This window comes from Podarcis bocagei (assembly GCF_964188305.1).
Source record: "Podarcis bocagei genome assembly, chromosome: 15".
Lineage (NCBI taxonomy): Eukaryota > Metazoa > Chordata > Lepidosauria > Squamata > Lacertidae > Podarcis > Podarcis bocagei.
In genome coordinates this window covers 45,199,839-45,215,815 of record NC_138141.1, presented here as the reverse complement: position 1 = coordinate 45,215,815, position 15,977 = coordinate 45,199,839, and the positions used below count along the sequence as shown (strand labels likewise).

The 15,977-nt window shown below is 52.2% G+C and overlaps 1 protein-coding gene across 17 annotated transcripts in view; it reads right to left on the bottom strand.

Annotated features, from left to right (window-relative positions):
- Window positions 1-6,094: 6,094 nt before the first annotated feature.
- The window catches only part of MYO18A (myosin XVIIIA), a 145,316-nt gene continuing 135,433 nt past the window's right edge, over window positions 6,095-15,977 (bottom strand). For 15 of the 17 annotated variants that reach the window (XM_081171924.1, XM_081171935.1, XM_081171939.1 and 12 more), the window contains 2 exons: window positions 13,592-14,940; window positions 7,501-7,641 (listed from right to left, as the gene is read on the bottom strand). In XM_081171924.1, the coding sequence (XP_081028050.1) occupies window positions 13,593-14,940 (1,348 nt within the window). In that variant the 3' untranslated portion in view covers window positions 7,501-7,641; window position 13,592. Of the gene's footprint in view, window positions 7,642-13,591; window positions 14,941-15,977 lie in introns of all 17 variants that reach the window. The other 2 variants (XM_081171931.1, XM_081171932.1) reach the window with 1 other exon arrangement.

Genomic DNA, 15,977 nt, shown 5'->3' with positions numbered 1-15,977 from the left:
GAAGGCAGCAAACAGGTGTTTCGCAAAGAAACAGGTATATCAGGCAGGTAAACACCCACCAAGCGATGGGCTGGGCCACGGCGCCCCCTGCTGGTTATAGGCTCTGTGGCAAAAACTCTCGTATTGCGGCTGGGCCAATGCGAAAAACTGGCTTTTGTGTATTTGCTGCGGAAGAGGGTTGAGGGAGCCTGCCCTATGTGGCCCTTCAGCTGCTGCCTGAACTCTCAACAGATCTGGTAGCCAGCATGCCTAGTGGTCAGGGAGGACAGGTCTTGCAGTCCTACAGGCAAGCAAGCGGTGCCTCTTCCCTCCGACAGAGAGGGAGAAACTTCTCCAGCCCCCATTAAAACATGCTAATAAAAGGCTGATGAATTCCAGCTCCGAGAGAAGCTTTGAATCGGAAGGTGAAAAGGCCTCCACTTGGAAATCAGTGCTCCTGGCCTGAAGTGGCGTCACGAGTGGGCATAACGGGCTGGGCTTGCAAATCAAGTCCGGCGGCGGTTTGCAGCCACCAGCTCCCCCCCCCCCTGCACAGACCCTCCCCTAGCCCCAGGGGTAGGGAACATTTTCCAGCCCGAGGGCCGCAGTTACTGAAGAGCAGCTTCTGGGGGCCACATCCCAGCAGTGGGCAGAGCAACAGATGTGATTCTGCGCCTCCGTGGGCTGAGCTATTTCCCAAGCACCCAGAAGCCAGAGATTTCAACATACACACACACTGCTCTCCATCGAAGCAAGGATGAAGCGCCATCAGAGTTTACAAGGACACGTTCCACAGAGGCACAAGCACTCAAGGAGAGGCGCAGAGGTGGGTCAGCAAGGGGAAGAGATGTGAGGGCTGGATGGCGAGGTCTGGAGGGCCAGATCTGGCTCCTGGGTCTGAGGTTTCCCCCCACCTGACCTATCCAGAGACAGATGAAACAGGGTGTTCTGCACAAATGGGGACGCATGCTCAGAGGCAGCGTGCGCCACAGTTGCTCTGTATCAGGTGTGCAGAAGCTACAGCCCACCAGCTATTGTCAAACTACAACTCCCAACATCCCTGAACATGCTGGCTTCTGGGAGCTGGGAGTCCCAACTCGATGGCGAGGGCCACAGGTTCTCTTCCCCTCCACCAGCCGCTTCGCATGCACCCAGGAGTCTCCTCCTCGCTCGGCAAACGTCATCTTGGCACCTTGAAACGCCTTCCCTGGGAGGCCCTTGCCAGGACGGGGCTTTGAGGAGGATGCATCTCAGTCGCAAACATGTTATCTGTGCCTCTGTGTCGCTCTGGAGAGGATTAGACTGCGCAGCAAAGGCAGGTGGGGGAAGCCCACGGCGCCAGCGCACTCGGCCCGCACCATCTGTTCCAAACAAGCCAGGATTTGTGGCCTAGATCGGCTCCTCGCTCTCGCACTCCCCCTCCCCAGCCCTTTCTAAAACCATGGCCCCCGACCCCATGAAAGGAAGAAGGCTGTGGGGCCACTTAAGGAGGAACTGGCTCCACAATGCTGGCTGCAAATTAGCTGGAATCATAGCATTGCAGAGTTGGAAGGGACCCTGAGGGTCATCCAGACCAACCCCCTGCTGCCACGCAGGAATCTCAACTAAAGCATCCCTGACAGAGGTCCATCCAAACTCTGCTTAGAAACCTCCAAGGAAGGAGTGTCCCCCACCTCCCAAGGGAGTCTGTTCCACTGTCAGAAAGTTCTTCCTGATTTTCAGCTGGATTTTCTTTTAACTTGAATCCTTGGCTTGAGTCCTACTTGCCAGAGCAGGAGGAAAGGGAAGGAGCGGCAAAATTCACACTGATTAGGTCCTTCAGATGCTGGACTGAAACGCCCAACAGCTGCTGCAGCCAATGGCCAGGGATGATGGGAGTTGTAGTCCAACAACTGCTGGGGAGCCACAGGTTCTGGAGCAAGCAATGGCTTGCTGTCCCCGCTTTGCATGTGTGCGTGCACAAACACACCCACACACACCTCTTCAACCATCTCAAAGCAGCCTTCCCCAACTGGGCATGCTCTGACTGTTTTGAACTACAACTCCCATCATTCCCAGCCAACACATAGGGACAAAAGAAGAGCCTGCTGGATCAGGCCCATGGCCCATCTAGTCCAGCTTCACTCTGCACTGCGATAAGTCCTTTCTTCTATCTGTCCTGTTTCTTCCCATTTCCAGCTTCATGGCATGTCCTCCAGAGTCTTCAGACAACAACAGCTGTGCTGGACGGGGGCCGATAAATATCGTTAACGTTATTGCCATAGCACAAGCCCACTTTTTTAAAAAAAATGGAAAATAAAATTGATTAGCATTTTTGGACTGCATCCATAGGGTACCAGTCCATTTAATGGCTTAGAATATTGTGGGCAGAACCAGCCAGTCAGCTGGAGGTGAAGTGGCCCCTTCCTCACCCAATTCCCTTGACCTTCTCTGTTGTAAGCGATAGGCTCAGAGGCCCCATAATCTCTAGATCAGCCTTTCTCAACCCGTGGGTCCCCAGATGTTGTTGAACTACAACTCCCATCACCCCTAAGCTAGCAAGGCCAGAGCTCAGGGATGATGGGAGTTGTAGTCCAACAGCACCTGGGGACCCACAGGTTGAGAACCGCTGCTCTAGATGCTTTCATGAGGCCAAAGGGGGCCTCATCCAGCCCAGTTCTCACAGTGGCTGACCAGACACCTATGGGAAACCAGGGATCAGGACCACAAGAGCAACTGGGATCCAGAAGTATTGCTGCCTCCAACCACAGAGACAGAGTAGAGCCCTCCTGGCTAGTAGTCAGCAGTAGCCTGATGCTCCTCCATCAATTTGTCTCGTTGTCTTTCAAAGCCATCTCAGTTGGTGGCCATCGCTGCATCTAGTGGGAGGGAGTTCCACGGTTTAAAGAAGTCCTTTCTTTTTCTTGATCCTTCAACTTCCAGTGTTCGGCTTGATTGTCCGCAAAGGTTGTTGCCGCGCTCTTATGAGGGATTCTGTTCATTCCCTAAGCAGGCGGTGAAAGGAACCCAGCGGTCACTGGAGGTCACAAACGTGGGCAGCAGGTGGTGCCGACGGCATCTGAGAGGCCTGAGAGAAAAAGCTAGGACGCATTCCAGGTTTCTTGAGTCAAAAATTGCCCATGATCCGAAAACGAAAGGGAGGCCGCTGAAGGCAGGAATCTGCCACACAGGGTTAGCGTGATTTGCTTACCACGTTGAGGGTTTAATGCATGCCCAAGGCAGCCTCGGCTCCCAAAGCTGAACTCTCCTCTGTGCACTCAAGTTCCGGTCCCAAAGACAAGACAGGATTTGTGCCAACACTGACTCCTGACTGCAACCTTTGGAACACAGGATGCAGCACCATCAGAACGAAACTCTCTAAAACAGGAGGCAGCGATGGCTTTAAAAGACAAATGCCTTTTGAAGGAGAGGGTTATTGATGGCTACCAGTCCAGGTGGAGGGCTGGGCTCTGCCTCCAAAACTGGGGGTAGCGATGCTTCTGAATCCCAGTTGCTGGAAACCACAAGGGGTTTTCCACTGGGGCATCTGGTTGGCTACTGGGAGAGTAGGATTATAAACTTGGCGGGCTACGGACTTGATCCAGCAAGCTCTGCTTATGTTCTTAAATTTTGCTCCTTGTTTTATGTTCTTAAAGTTAGCTTTAAAGAGAGCCAGTGTGGTGTAGTGGTTAAGAGCGGTAGCCTCGTAATCTGGTGAACCGGGTTCGCGTCTCCGCTCCTCCACATGCAGCTGCTGGGTGACTTTGGGCCAGTCACACTTCTTTGAAATCTCTCAGCCCCACTCACCTCACAGAGTGTTTGTTGTGGGGGAGGAAGGGAAAGGAGAATATTAGCAGCTTTGAGACTCCTTAAAGGGAGTGAAAGGCGGGATATCAAATCCAAACTCTTCTTCTTCTTCTTCTTCTTGTATTTTAATATTTTTCTGGAAGCTGCCCAGAGTGGCTGGGGAAACCAGCCAGATGGGCGGGGTATAAATAAATTATTATTATTATTATTATTGTTATTATTATTATTATTATTACTCCTGCCATGGAAGACAGAAGTCTTCTCCCAACAGTGTGACAGTGTTGCGCCCAGCGTTGTCACCCCCTCTGCCTTGCAGGTTCCAGTAATGCAGGGCTGAGGACCCAGCGGCCCTCCAGATGTTGTTGGGGTCCATCTCCCATGACCCCCTGAGCACTTGCCATGCTGGCGGAGGCTGATTTAGTATTTATTGCATTCATACCACACCTTTCTTCCAAGGAGCTCAAGGTGTTGTGCACAGTTCCCTCCCCCATTGTATCCTCACAACCACCCTGTGAGGTAGGTCAGCCTGCAAGGCAGTGACTGGCCCAAGGTTGTCCAGTGAGCATCATGGCCTAGTGGGGATTTGAACCCTGATCTCTCCAACACTCTTAATTCCTGCACCACAATGGTTGCTAATTCACAGCAGCATGGGGGAAGGGGCAATGCTTCCGCCCTTGGTGCTGTGAAACCAAGTGGGCGTGTTTTGAACCAGCACTACACCATCTACAGGTTGCCTGGTGTGTGTCTATTTTTTTAAAAAAGTTAATATGCCAGATTTAACACACAACAGATTTACAACATTCTCTTCTAAGTCAGTTCCTGCCAAGGACAGACAATTACTGGTTACGGATCTCTGTTTCTTGAATTTTTTTCTGATCCGAAATTCAGTTCTGCACATTTCCACAGCTTCTGTGGATTTAAACATCTGCGTGAAAATTAGTCTGCATTTTCTTCAAATAAACCAGGGGTCAGCAAACTTTTTCAGCAAGGGGCTGGTCACTGTCCCTCAGGCCTTGTGGGGGGCTGGGCTATAATGTTTTGGGAGGAGGGGATTAACGAATTCCTATGCCCCACAAATAACCCGGAGGTGCATTTTAAATAAAAGGACACACTCCACTCATGTAAAAACACGCTGATTCCTGGACCATCTGCGGGCCAGATTTAGAAGGCGATTGGGCCGGATCCGGCCCCTGGGCCTTAGTTTGCCAACCCATGAAATAAACACATTTTTGTGTGCAATTTTCTCTAATGTAATGCATTTGTTCATGTTATTATCACAGAAGGTGCACTGTGAGGCACACTTTCTCCCCTAATGATTTTTGCAAACGTTAGCTGGCTGGAAAACTGCATCGCAAAATTCAGAGAAGAGCAAATTTCAATCAAGGTCTGCATTCCAGTTCTTGGATCGTTTTTCAGAAAGTGCGAATGAGGCAGTTTCTCATCCAAAAGCAAACAAGAGTGAACTCCCGTCCCCTCCCCCCCAATTCCATCTCACCTCTGAATTGTTGGGTCACTTCTAAAGTGGACACAGAGGGAAGAATTACCTGCAGTCGAGAGGAAGCTGCCTGCTGCATCTCTACAGGAGGGAAGTGTGCTGGACCTGCCTCTTCGTGGACTAGAGGAATGCCCAGGTCAGGGACTCACACAGAGAGGTGGGCTCCTGTCAATGCGGATGATCTTTATGTTTCCACACTCTAGAAATAAATCTTTTGTGCAGCAAGAGAACAAAGTGTGCTTCCAACTGTAGAGGTTGGTGGGGTGTTGTTGTTTTTTTTTGTTTTTTTTTTGCAGAATTATGGCTCCATTACAGTGGTGCCTCGCAAGACGAAAAGAATCCGTTCTGTGATTCTCTTCGTCTAGCGGTTTTTTCATCTTGCGAAGCAAGCCCATTGACGGATTAGCGCTATTAGCGGCTTTTAGCGGCTTATCGGATCAGCTGATAAGCGGCTTAGCGGCTTAGAAAAAGGGGGGGGACCCGCAGGAACTTGCAAGGCATTTTCATCTTGCGAAGCAAGCCCATAGGAGATTCGTTTTGCAAAGCACCTCCAAAACGGAAAACTCTTTCGTCTAGCGAGTTTTCCGTCTTGCGAGGCATTCGTCTTGCGGGGCACCACTGTATATGGGGAAACGTATCTCCTCCACCCCTTCCCTTGGCCAGGACCATAGAATCACAGAATTGTAAATGTGGAAGGGATCTCCAAGGGCGATCTTGTCCAACCCTCCGCCCTGCAGGAATTTCAGACAGAGGGCCATCCAACCTCTGTTTAAAATCCTCAGGTGGAGAGTCCACCACTGACACTCTCAGAGAAGACACCGACGTCCAGAGGGGTTTACACTACTCATAAATGACATTTATTTTATTTAAAGTCGACAGACAAGGGAGGGGAAGGGAACCAAAAATAAAATTAGAAAAAAATCCAACGCACAACTGAAGTAGTGCAAAAAATAGTAATAATAGAAACCAAACCCAGACGAGAGAGAGAGAGAGAGAGGAGCTTGGCAGTGCGGGGCACCCCCAGCACTCCCCCCACCTCAGCTCTCCACCCCCACAAAGAGTCCAGTCTTGTGTATAACTTAGCGAGGGTTATAGGTGAGTGTTGGGGCTGGGGGGGGCAGTGGGGGGCTCCTGGCCAGGGAAGCAAAGGGTGTTTTGGGAAGCTAAAATGCAAAGCGGCTCCTTTGGAAGTCTGCTGGAGGAGCAACAGCAGAGAAAAATGAGCGATAAAATATGGATCAAGCCGGGGGGGGGGGGGAGGAGACGACTGAGCCATTTTGGTTACCGGAAGGGGTGGGACCTGGAACCCCCTGCGCAAAGACGGCGTGTGTGGTTTTGTGAGTGTGGAGAAGGCAGAGAGGATACATTCCGCTCTTTCTTTTAAAAACAAAAGCATTCCTGGAGGTAGGGAGCCTCTCAGGGGTGCTCAGAAGGTGTGGCAGAACAACCACCACCCTGTGCCCACCCCCCAAATCCAAGTGCAAGAAAATGCGGGCATGGAAATGATGTGGCTTTGTGTGCCAGCGTGCAAGGCATGAGCTGTGCATGCTCAAAAAGACTTGAGCTAGAGGGGCAGGTGGTTTTTTTCCCCATGGTTGGGAGGCAGAAGACAGAGAGTGCATCTGTGTTTTTCGGCTCAGCTATTTTTCTAAAAAATGTTTTGAATAAAAGGGGGGTTGTTTCTCGTTTCTTTGGACATCACACAAAGGTCAGAACGGATTTAAATTATAATGTAAGAGGGGCAGGCACTGCGTTGAGAAGGGCTCGCCCGCCAACACCTTGACGCACGCACACAGAGGAAGCGAGGAGGCGGCTGGCATCCTCTGCTGTCCACGGAACAGTCCTGCAGCCACAAACGGGGCCACCGGAGGCAAGCTTGGCAGGAGCGCAAAATCCCTCTGGCACACACACACAGGTCAGCTTGGCTGCAGTGGCGGGGTGGGGGGTGGGGCTCCCTGCAGCTGAGCAGGGTGGCCAGGCCGCCCACCCCCAGCCCACCTCTTCGCCGCAAGGAACAAGTGGCCCCGCAGAGTCCTTGCCTTTCTCTCCCGTGCAAGAGGACGGTGGTCGTGCGGCGCCCCCAAGCTGGCGGCAGGGGCGAGAGAGAGACTACCTGGAAGCGCGCTGGCCGGAGGCTGGTGCTGCAGAGGGGTGCCTCCGTTTGCGCCCGGCATGCCCAACCACAGAGAGGGTCGGGAGGCGAACGGCCCGCCAGCCTTGCTCCTGCCTGGGGCTACGCTGTGGTCTCTGCTGGCTTGCTCTCCGAGTCGCTGTCGCTCAGGTAGCTCCGGGAGGAGTGCTTGGACCGGTGGGGGCCATCAAAAGTGTCTCGCTCCTCGTCTGACTTGTCGTAGGTGAATGATTTCCGATAGCCGGGGGGGCTGCGGGAGGGGGAAACAAGAGGACAAGGTCAAAAACCGAGGCAGAGGGCTGTTCTGAGCGCAGTGGAGGCTCAGCGGCTTGCGTTTTCCAAGCTGGCCACCTGCCCGGGTCAGACTGACACCCCCCCTAAAAGCTGCCTTTCTTCAGCTTCTAATCCCATCAATTCACACACATGCACAAGTAGCAGCAAGAAGGCCTAATGGTTAGTATCAGTTGTAAAAACGCCCTTTGTTCTCCACGCGGCTTCCTGACCTGCCCCCAGGAAGGCCACTGCTAGGCCCTGTAGTGCTGGCCGACACACACACATCAGCTGCATCCTACAAAACAAGGCCGGAGCAACTCAGTTTTTGCCACACAATCCATCTTGCTGTGATGAAATTACGCCAGTTTTTTCGTTGCATTGCTCCCCGCCCCCATTCCTTTCGATGCAAAGAAACACAATGCAAATTGAGAGGAGGAGTGTGATCTATTACATATCGTTTGCGGACTAAAAGTGACAATAGCAGTGAATCCCAATCGCATTTGCTGGATTGATTTCTGTTCCGGGCATGGAAGGAAGAAGCGATTTCCATCAGAAGCCTCCAACATCCCCAAGCCCTGGTCCAAGTTCTGCTTTCAAAGCCAGCTCTGGGTGCTCTGCCCTAACCAGGGCGAGGAGAAGACAGCAGCTCAGAACCCATATCCTGCGCCCAGAAAAGCAGATTCCTGCAACGCACATAACTTGTGGGTTCGCCAATGCACTTTTGCTTGCGGTACACAATTTATTCTGCCGCTGCAAGCTAAAGGGGCAAGACATGAAGCACCTGCAATTTACTACTGGCATTCCAGCACACTGCCTCCCAACCCCTGCCTCCGCTTGGCTTGAAATCTCATCAAGGATCTCACACTGTATTAGGGACTAGAAAGATGAGGCTTCTTTTAAAAAGAAGAGGAAAGGGTGCCGATATTCAGAAGACTGTGGTTATGGGGCGTGAGTTATGGGGTGCGGTTATGGGGCGTGAGTAGGCTTATGTGCCCTCTGCCACAGCTGGCTGGAAGAAGACTTCTCTCTCAGGAACAGGTAGTTTGCAAAAAGCAGAGCTTGATTTAAAATAGAGCTTTTTCCTCACGGTGGGGCATTCAGGGGTTCTCTTCCCAGCTCATAGATGGGGCCCCCACATCTCCTCTGGGTCTCTGCTTGCCTTGGCAAACTGTTAAGCCAGCAGCTCACTTTCACGAGAGCTCATTATTCATTTTTATTTTATATTTTTTCCTCTCCTCTCCCAGACACTTCCAGGGCATTCTGCAGTGATTTACTCTCCCCCGTAGTTAGCAGAGCTAAGCAAATAATCTGTAGCAAATCAGGCATTTGTTGGAAATTTCACCCCTATCTGTTGCGAGCCACGCTCGGGGAAAAGGGGGGGGGGAGAGAGAGAGAGAAGAAATAACCTCGCAAACTCGCTCATTACGCGGAGCCATTTGGAAATTCCCTCCCGGCACGAAGGATTTGCTGGAGGGGAGCTTTGTGATGGGAGCCTTGCAATTGAGCCTTGCTTGCCACCCCCACCCCCCCACAAATTAGTTAAGTTGCGTCTGAAACAGCATTTCTGTCTTCTGTTAGGAGAACGCCCGCTGTGGGCACGGCACAAATGTAAAATCCAAACACGCGAATGGGAAAAGCAGCACTTGAGCCTTGCGAGGATTTGTTGGAAGTCGGGCGGCTGAAATCAATTCAGGATCCGAGCGGATCCAGCTGTTTCCTCTACAGCTCTGGGAATCCTGATTCAGATCTCTTCATCCTCATTAGGTTTCAGGCTCATCCAGACCGGAGGGAGGGAGAACCAGCTGCGACGGCTCTCCAAACCAGGAGGAGCCCAAACAGAAGCCTGCACAGCAGTGATGGTGCAGCAGTTAGAGCACTGGACTAGGATCTGGGAGAGACCAGTCTGAATTCCCCACTCGGCCATGGAGCCCTCGCTGGGTGTGACCTGCCTCCCACCTCACAGGGATGCTGTGGGGATTAAATGAGGGAGGGAGGGAGAACCATGCACACACTACCTGGAATTCCCAGGGGGTGGGGTGGGGGGGATAGAAATTAATAAATTAAATAAGCCCAAATGGCCTGGACACGAAGGATGGGTGGAAGCTGTCCATTTCCCTTCCTCTCAAGTTCCCCATCTTTCCCAATCTTGAAGTTCAGTTCTCCACATTGCTATGTCAATTTGCAAATGCAGAGGTTGTGTTCCAGGTCACTGCAAAATGGTCACTGCCCATATATAATTTTGTGTGTGTGTGTGTTAAAGTCCTCGTGAAAATTCGGCAGCCTTTTACTCCAAATTTCTCCTAACGCAGACTTATTGGTATGCAATCCTAATTGCAAACAGCTTTGAGGTGGCTGTTCTGTTGTTGTTTTTGTTTACAATCAAGCAGCATATGTTACAAATAAATAAAATAAGTAATAATCCTGCCTAATACAGTTTTGCAAGCGACGTTCATGGCCGTAATGCATTTTTTGGTATGTTATTTTCACTAACTTACACATTTTTATGCACACTTTAACCCCAGCACATGCATTTTTTTTTGCACATGGAAAAATTCAGATCGTTAGGAAAATTCAGGCGAATTTCAAAGGACGGTTGCCGTTTCGGTTTGTGTTTTGCGGAGTGCGAATCAGAGCAATTCAGCTGTGAAATGAATCAAGTCCCACTCCACCATGCTAGAGACAGGGAAGCACTGCCCTGAGCTGAGGGTGGCAAAAGAGCGTTAGGCCAAGCCGTAAAAGGAATCCATAAAACCCATAAAACTATTTGACACTCCAGAATGCCATGGAGGAGGGAGGGGGGATGTGCTTCGCAGACTTTTGATACCCTTCTTTCCCAGGATGAAAACCTGGATTGATTTTTTTTAAAAAAAGCAACAACACAGGTTTCTCCCACAATGCACACAGTGTCGGGCACATTAACCACATCTCTTGCTGTTCTCGCAAACACACACATGGCCCAATTGTGTGAAACTTGCAGGAGTGATCACAGAAAACAGGGAGTGTGTGTGCTTAAGATGGGTTTGGGGGTGGGAGAGAAAAGGCGGCTGTGCATTACAGACTCACTAAATGACCTCCCTTGTCCCTCCTTCCAGCTCTCAGCAATTCCACACCCTGTTGCACAGTTGCTTAGAGGAAAAAAGAGACACATTTTCTTCCTTCTCTTCTCTTCTCTCCCCCCCTCGCCCCCTCTCTTACTCGCGTACCCGAACCCAATCCTGCCCCTCCCAGCTCCATTTCTTGTTATGGCAGCTGGAGCGTTAAGTGCATTAAGAAATCTAAAGCACAACATTCCCCCAGCTGCGGGAGGCTGCAATAGTAATTGAACATTTAAAAGAGAAAATGTCTTTTTTTAAAAAAAAAAAAAGTGTGGGGGTGGGGGCGGGGAGAAGGAAATAAAAAGAGAGAAAATGCAGTCTCTCTTTTCTAGATAATTCTCCCATTCAGAGCTGTCGGAAACCATTTAATACACAAATAAATTTTTGTTAGGGATTGGCAGGGAGGGGGAAGAGGGACGCGCACACAATCTTGCCTTCGCTGCTGTTGCTTCTCTTCGAAATGCTTGCTGCAGAGGCAAGCACACACACACACACACACACACACACGCACACACACAGAGCCGCCTCTCCCTTGTCACATCTTCGAAGTGGGCAAACAAAGGCTCCCAACCTGGGCGTGCGCAGCTGCCAAGCGCAGCGCAGCCTCATCAGGAGATGTTCAAGCCTTCAGAACAGCAGTGACACTCCGAGAGAGACACGGCTTTCTTATGGCTCTCCACCCCGCCCCCCTCTGGGAACTCTCTTCTCTCTGGCCTAGGTAGACGCACCCTGGCATCTCCTGTGCCACCCGCCAGAATAAAACCAAGCCAGCAGTGGCCAGGAGGAGGGGGGTGAACTTGGAGAAGATGAGAAGACTGGTTGTGAGGATGGAGGCAGTGGGAGGCACAATCCTCCAGGTCAGGCCTGCACAATGATGGCCTTCCAGAGCTGGACAGAGCCTGGCACCTGGACATGGTGGCACACACTGCAGGCGTGAAGGGCACCTTGGGTTTGGGTGGGTGGGGAAAGTGCTGGGGCAAGCGGTGGCCTAGGGCTGGCAGGGTTTTGTTTGGTTCCGCAGATCTGCCCTGGTGGCAATCAGGAGGGCTTGCTCACCTGACCATGAATAGTCCATTCAGACAGGAGAAACACGCACACCCAAAACTCAGGTTGGATTTCAACCTGGAATTGGGTCTGCCCAGAAAAGGGCTGCATTTATTGGATGGAGGCTTGATCTTTGACCGGGCCAAGTGGGATTCTGATTTAGATACACATGCACCCAAATAGCTGAAAGATCGCCTCCTTCCCTACAAACTTTCTCAGGTGCTGAGATTGGTAGTTCCTCCACCCTCAGCGGCTCGGGGGTGTGGTGGCCCTGGGGGAGAGGGCCTTCTCTGTGGCAGCCCCAAAGCTGTGGAACTGCCTCCCCGCAGAGGTGCATCTGTATGTATATGTTATGTATGTATATAGTTTTAATTCTATCAACGTTTAATTGTTTTTTAATGATAGATTTTCCCATGTTTTTAGTAATTCTTGTTTTTATCTGTAAGCCGCCTTGAGGCCTGTCAAGGAAAAAGGCAGGGAATAATAATAATAATAATAACGCCAACCAATGATGCCAAGAACCTCTGCATGGCAGGAACAGCCAGCCAGGCCACCATTGATGGCAGGCAGCCCTGCTCCAACCACAAAGAGAGGAGCTCGGCTTCAACATCAGGCAGGCCACGTCATCTGAAGACCTCCTTTTCTCAATAAATGGAGATATACTACTACTTCTACTTCTTCTTCTTCTTCTTCTTCTTCTTCTTCTTCTTCTTCGTCGTCTTCTTCCCAGCCCGTTATCTGTATTGGACTTGAAATTGTTTTTATATATGAAATTGTTCTAATCGCTTTTACCATCAGTGCGTTCAAGCCTGTGGAAGCCCTCTCTCAACTCAGACAGATTAGACAGGCAACCCTCCCTGCAGAACTTCAGGCGCACGGCTGAGGCTTCCTCGTTCTGGCAAGCTTTTCAAGATAGCGCTAGGTTTTATCGTAGATTTCTATTTCACAGTTTCAATTTATCCAGTTTGGCTTTTTTTACGTACGCCGCTGAGAAACGCAAGCGAATAAGCGTCATACAAATGCCTTAAATAAAATTTGTGAAATTGTTTTCATTGGGCTCGCTATGTTAGCTTTAAGGATTTCGGCTGGTGCAATGGAAACTACCCCCCTCTCTTCCTCACACCCCTTTCCAAATCTGCTCCAGAGGGTTGAGGAGAAACCTAGAACAAATTTAGAGCATGCTCAGGAAGAAGAGAGGTAGTGGTGAGTTCTGCTGCACAAGCATGGATTCCTTCTTTGTAGGGGTTTCCACTAGATGACCCTATGAATCCTTGCGCAGACAGGATGAGTTCCTTAGCACCGTACTGGATAAAACCCAGCTGATTTAATATGTATATAATTTCTGGTGCTGTTATTGTTGAACTCCTGGAGATGTTTTATAGGAATCAATGCAAAACATGAAATGAAATAAACAAATGTCCCACTACTACCCTGTGCCACGCCGGTTAGGTGCCGCCCCCTTGACTGAGCAGGGAGAACCCAGCGCACAGGAGTCAGGATCCAGCCTGAAAAGGAAGGCGAGTCCTGGAGGATGAGGTTAGTGACTGGGAAGACACACCAAACGCATGCACACTCTGAGGCTAAGTCGACCCATGCCGTCCATCCGCTGCCAGCATGCAGGGAAGAAGAAGAACATGGACATCCTTCCGGTTGGGTAAGCTGAGCTGCCGCTGATCCAGGATAAGGCTCAAATCCAGCCTGGAGGGCCTCCCACCCCTCCCCCTTGTTAGAGGTTAGTCAGGAACGCCGTGCTCACACCTGGCACACAACTGCCTCCATGCCACCTGCCTTAGTCGCTCTCCGGGCGATACAGGTACTTCATCATCAGGCTGTCCACCTCCTTCTTGCGCTGCTTCTCCTCCTTCTTGAGCTGCTTGTTGGACTTCCCGGCCTCAGGGCCCTCCCTGGAAACGTCCTCCCCTTCAGAGCCCGGGCCTGCCCGCTTGGGGCCCTTCTTGACACTGGAGTTGCTGCGATAAGAGACGGTGGAGCCCGACGAGCCGCTGGAAGAGGATTCTGAGGACGCCGAGCGCGAGCGCTGCTTCTTCTTCTTCTTGGACTTCTTCTTGGACTTCTTGGAGCGCTTCTTGGAGCTCTTCCGCTGCCGCTCCGGGGAAGAGGACGACGAGGAGGAGGAAGAGGACTCGCTGGAGCTCCTCCTCCGGCTCTTGCCCTTTGTGCCGTGAGGCCTGGAGAAATCCAAGGCCGAGGCTGACCTGCGCAGGCTGCTGGCCGGGGGCTCGGCCGAGTGCTCGGCCAGGACGGCACTCTTGGTGCTCCGCACGCTCTTCCTGTCGTCGTCGCCATCCGAGTCAGGATCCAGGCTGGAACGCTTGAACTTGACGGGCTTGTAGCTCAGCACTTCGTTGATGGCTGCCTCCAGGTCCGGGTCCAGGTAGCTGCGGTGGCTGACAGGCCGGATGTCAGGATCCTCTGCCTGGAGCTCATCCGCGGCGGAGCTGCGGGGCCGCGGGGGCACAGAGAGGCTGCGGGAAAGGGAGTGCTGGCTGTAGAGGGAGAAGGAGTCGCTGGGGGCAATGCTGGCTGCGTCGTCCAGCTGGGAGTGGCCCATGGAGAGGCGGGAGCCCGGGCGGCTGTAGGAAGGGCTGAGGTCGTCCAGGCGGGAGGTGCTCCGCCGCAAGCTGCCTGGGCTGGAGAGAGCGAAGCTGAGGGACGACCTGGCATCCTGCTCCCGGGAATCCAGGCCACCCCAGGAGGCCCCGCCGTGACTCATGGGAGCGGACAGAACTGAGGTCTTGTCGAACTCCGCAGCCGAGATGGACCAGCGTTTCTCCAATCCCTTGTGGCAGAGCTGGCCGCTGGCTTCGGAGAAGGGCTGGGAGAGGACCGAGCCCCTCTCGTCCAGGTCGTCCACCACTCTGGTGGGCTTCTTCCACGAGGCGACAGAGCTGCTGTCGTCCAGGCCGCTGGCCCCCGAGTTGCGCTTGGCCTTGCGGAAGGAGCGGGTGGGAGAGGCCGGGCGCTCGCTCAGGGTGGAGAAGAGGGTTTCCTCGTCCCCTTTGCCACCGATGGAGTCCTTAAGGTTGCCCCGCTTCCTGTAGCTTAGGGAGCTCATGACGGAGGCGGGCCTCTCGTCAGCCTCCTTGCCCTCTTTAGCAACTGAGTTCAGGGCGGTTCTGACGGGGCAGGTGGAAGGGAGCAAGGGAGAGCACAGAAAGAGAGAGACAGTAAATTCAAGGGTTGGGGTGCATGTGGGAGAATGAGCGTGAGAGTGTGTGTGTGTGTGTGTGAGAGAGAGAGAGAGAGAAGAAGAAGAAGAAGAAGAAGAAGAAGAAGAAGAAGAAGAAGAAGAAGAAGAAGAAGAAGAGTGGGAGAGGTTGAGTGAGCATGTGGGAGGGGGAAAGGGAGAGAAAGAAGATCCAGAAAGAAAACAGCCCAACACTGTGTCTGCGAAAGAATTAACTTCACAGGAAGCATCATGCAAATTAAGGCATTGTTCTACACCATTGCTTCCCCCCCCCCCCCCGGAAAAAAGCCGCTATTGATTTCAATTAATTTTGTTGTCAACTACCTGAAAAACGCTGGCGGCACGTAACAATTGATTCCCAGCATTGGCAAAAAGGGGGCATTATCTTCCATAACAAAATGTTTTACATCCATGCCGAAGAATAAATTAAACCAATTAAGAGTGTGCCTCAGATCTTCCTCTGCTTGGCACATGGCACGTGTGGGTGGCTTTGGGGGAAGGAAGGAAGGGGAAGGGGAGGGGTATGTGTTGGTGGGGGGGGTAGCAGGGGGGCTGAATCCCCAAAGTGAGAAATGGCTTTGACACAAACACCCAACCCGATCCCCGCTAGCAGGTGCTCGCTTGAGGAGTGCGCTGGGATTGGGGTGGGCAAGGTCCACTAGCACTGCTCCTGCCACCCTTTCTGCACCTGCTCAGCTGCAGGATATGGGGGGGTCAGGGAGGGGCTTCTCAACCCCCACTCCACCCCAGGGAGGGATCATCGTCTCCCCTGCCACTTCGGAGGAACACAAAAGGCCCTTGTAACACCCGCAGGCAGGCAGGCAGGCAGGCAGGCACCCTCGGCTCAGCCCGCGCCATCAGCATCAGGCTGCCGCGGCTCAGTGCGGCTGGTTGCCATGGGAACAGGTGTCCTATAAATAGCCCGTCTGGTTCCTGGTCACTTCCAAAGACTCTGAGCGAGGGGAG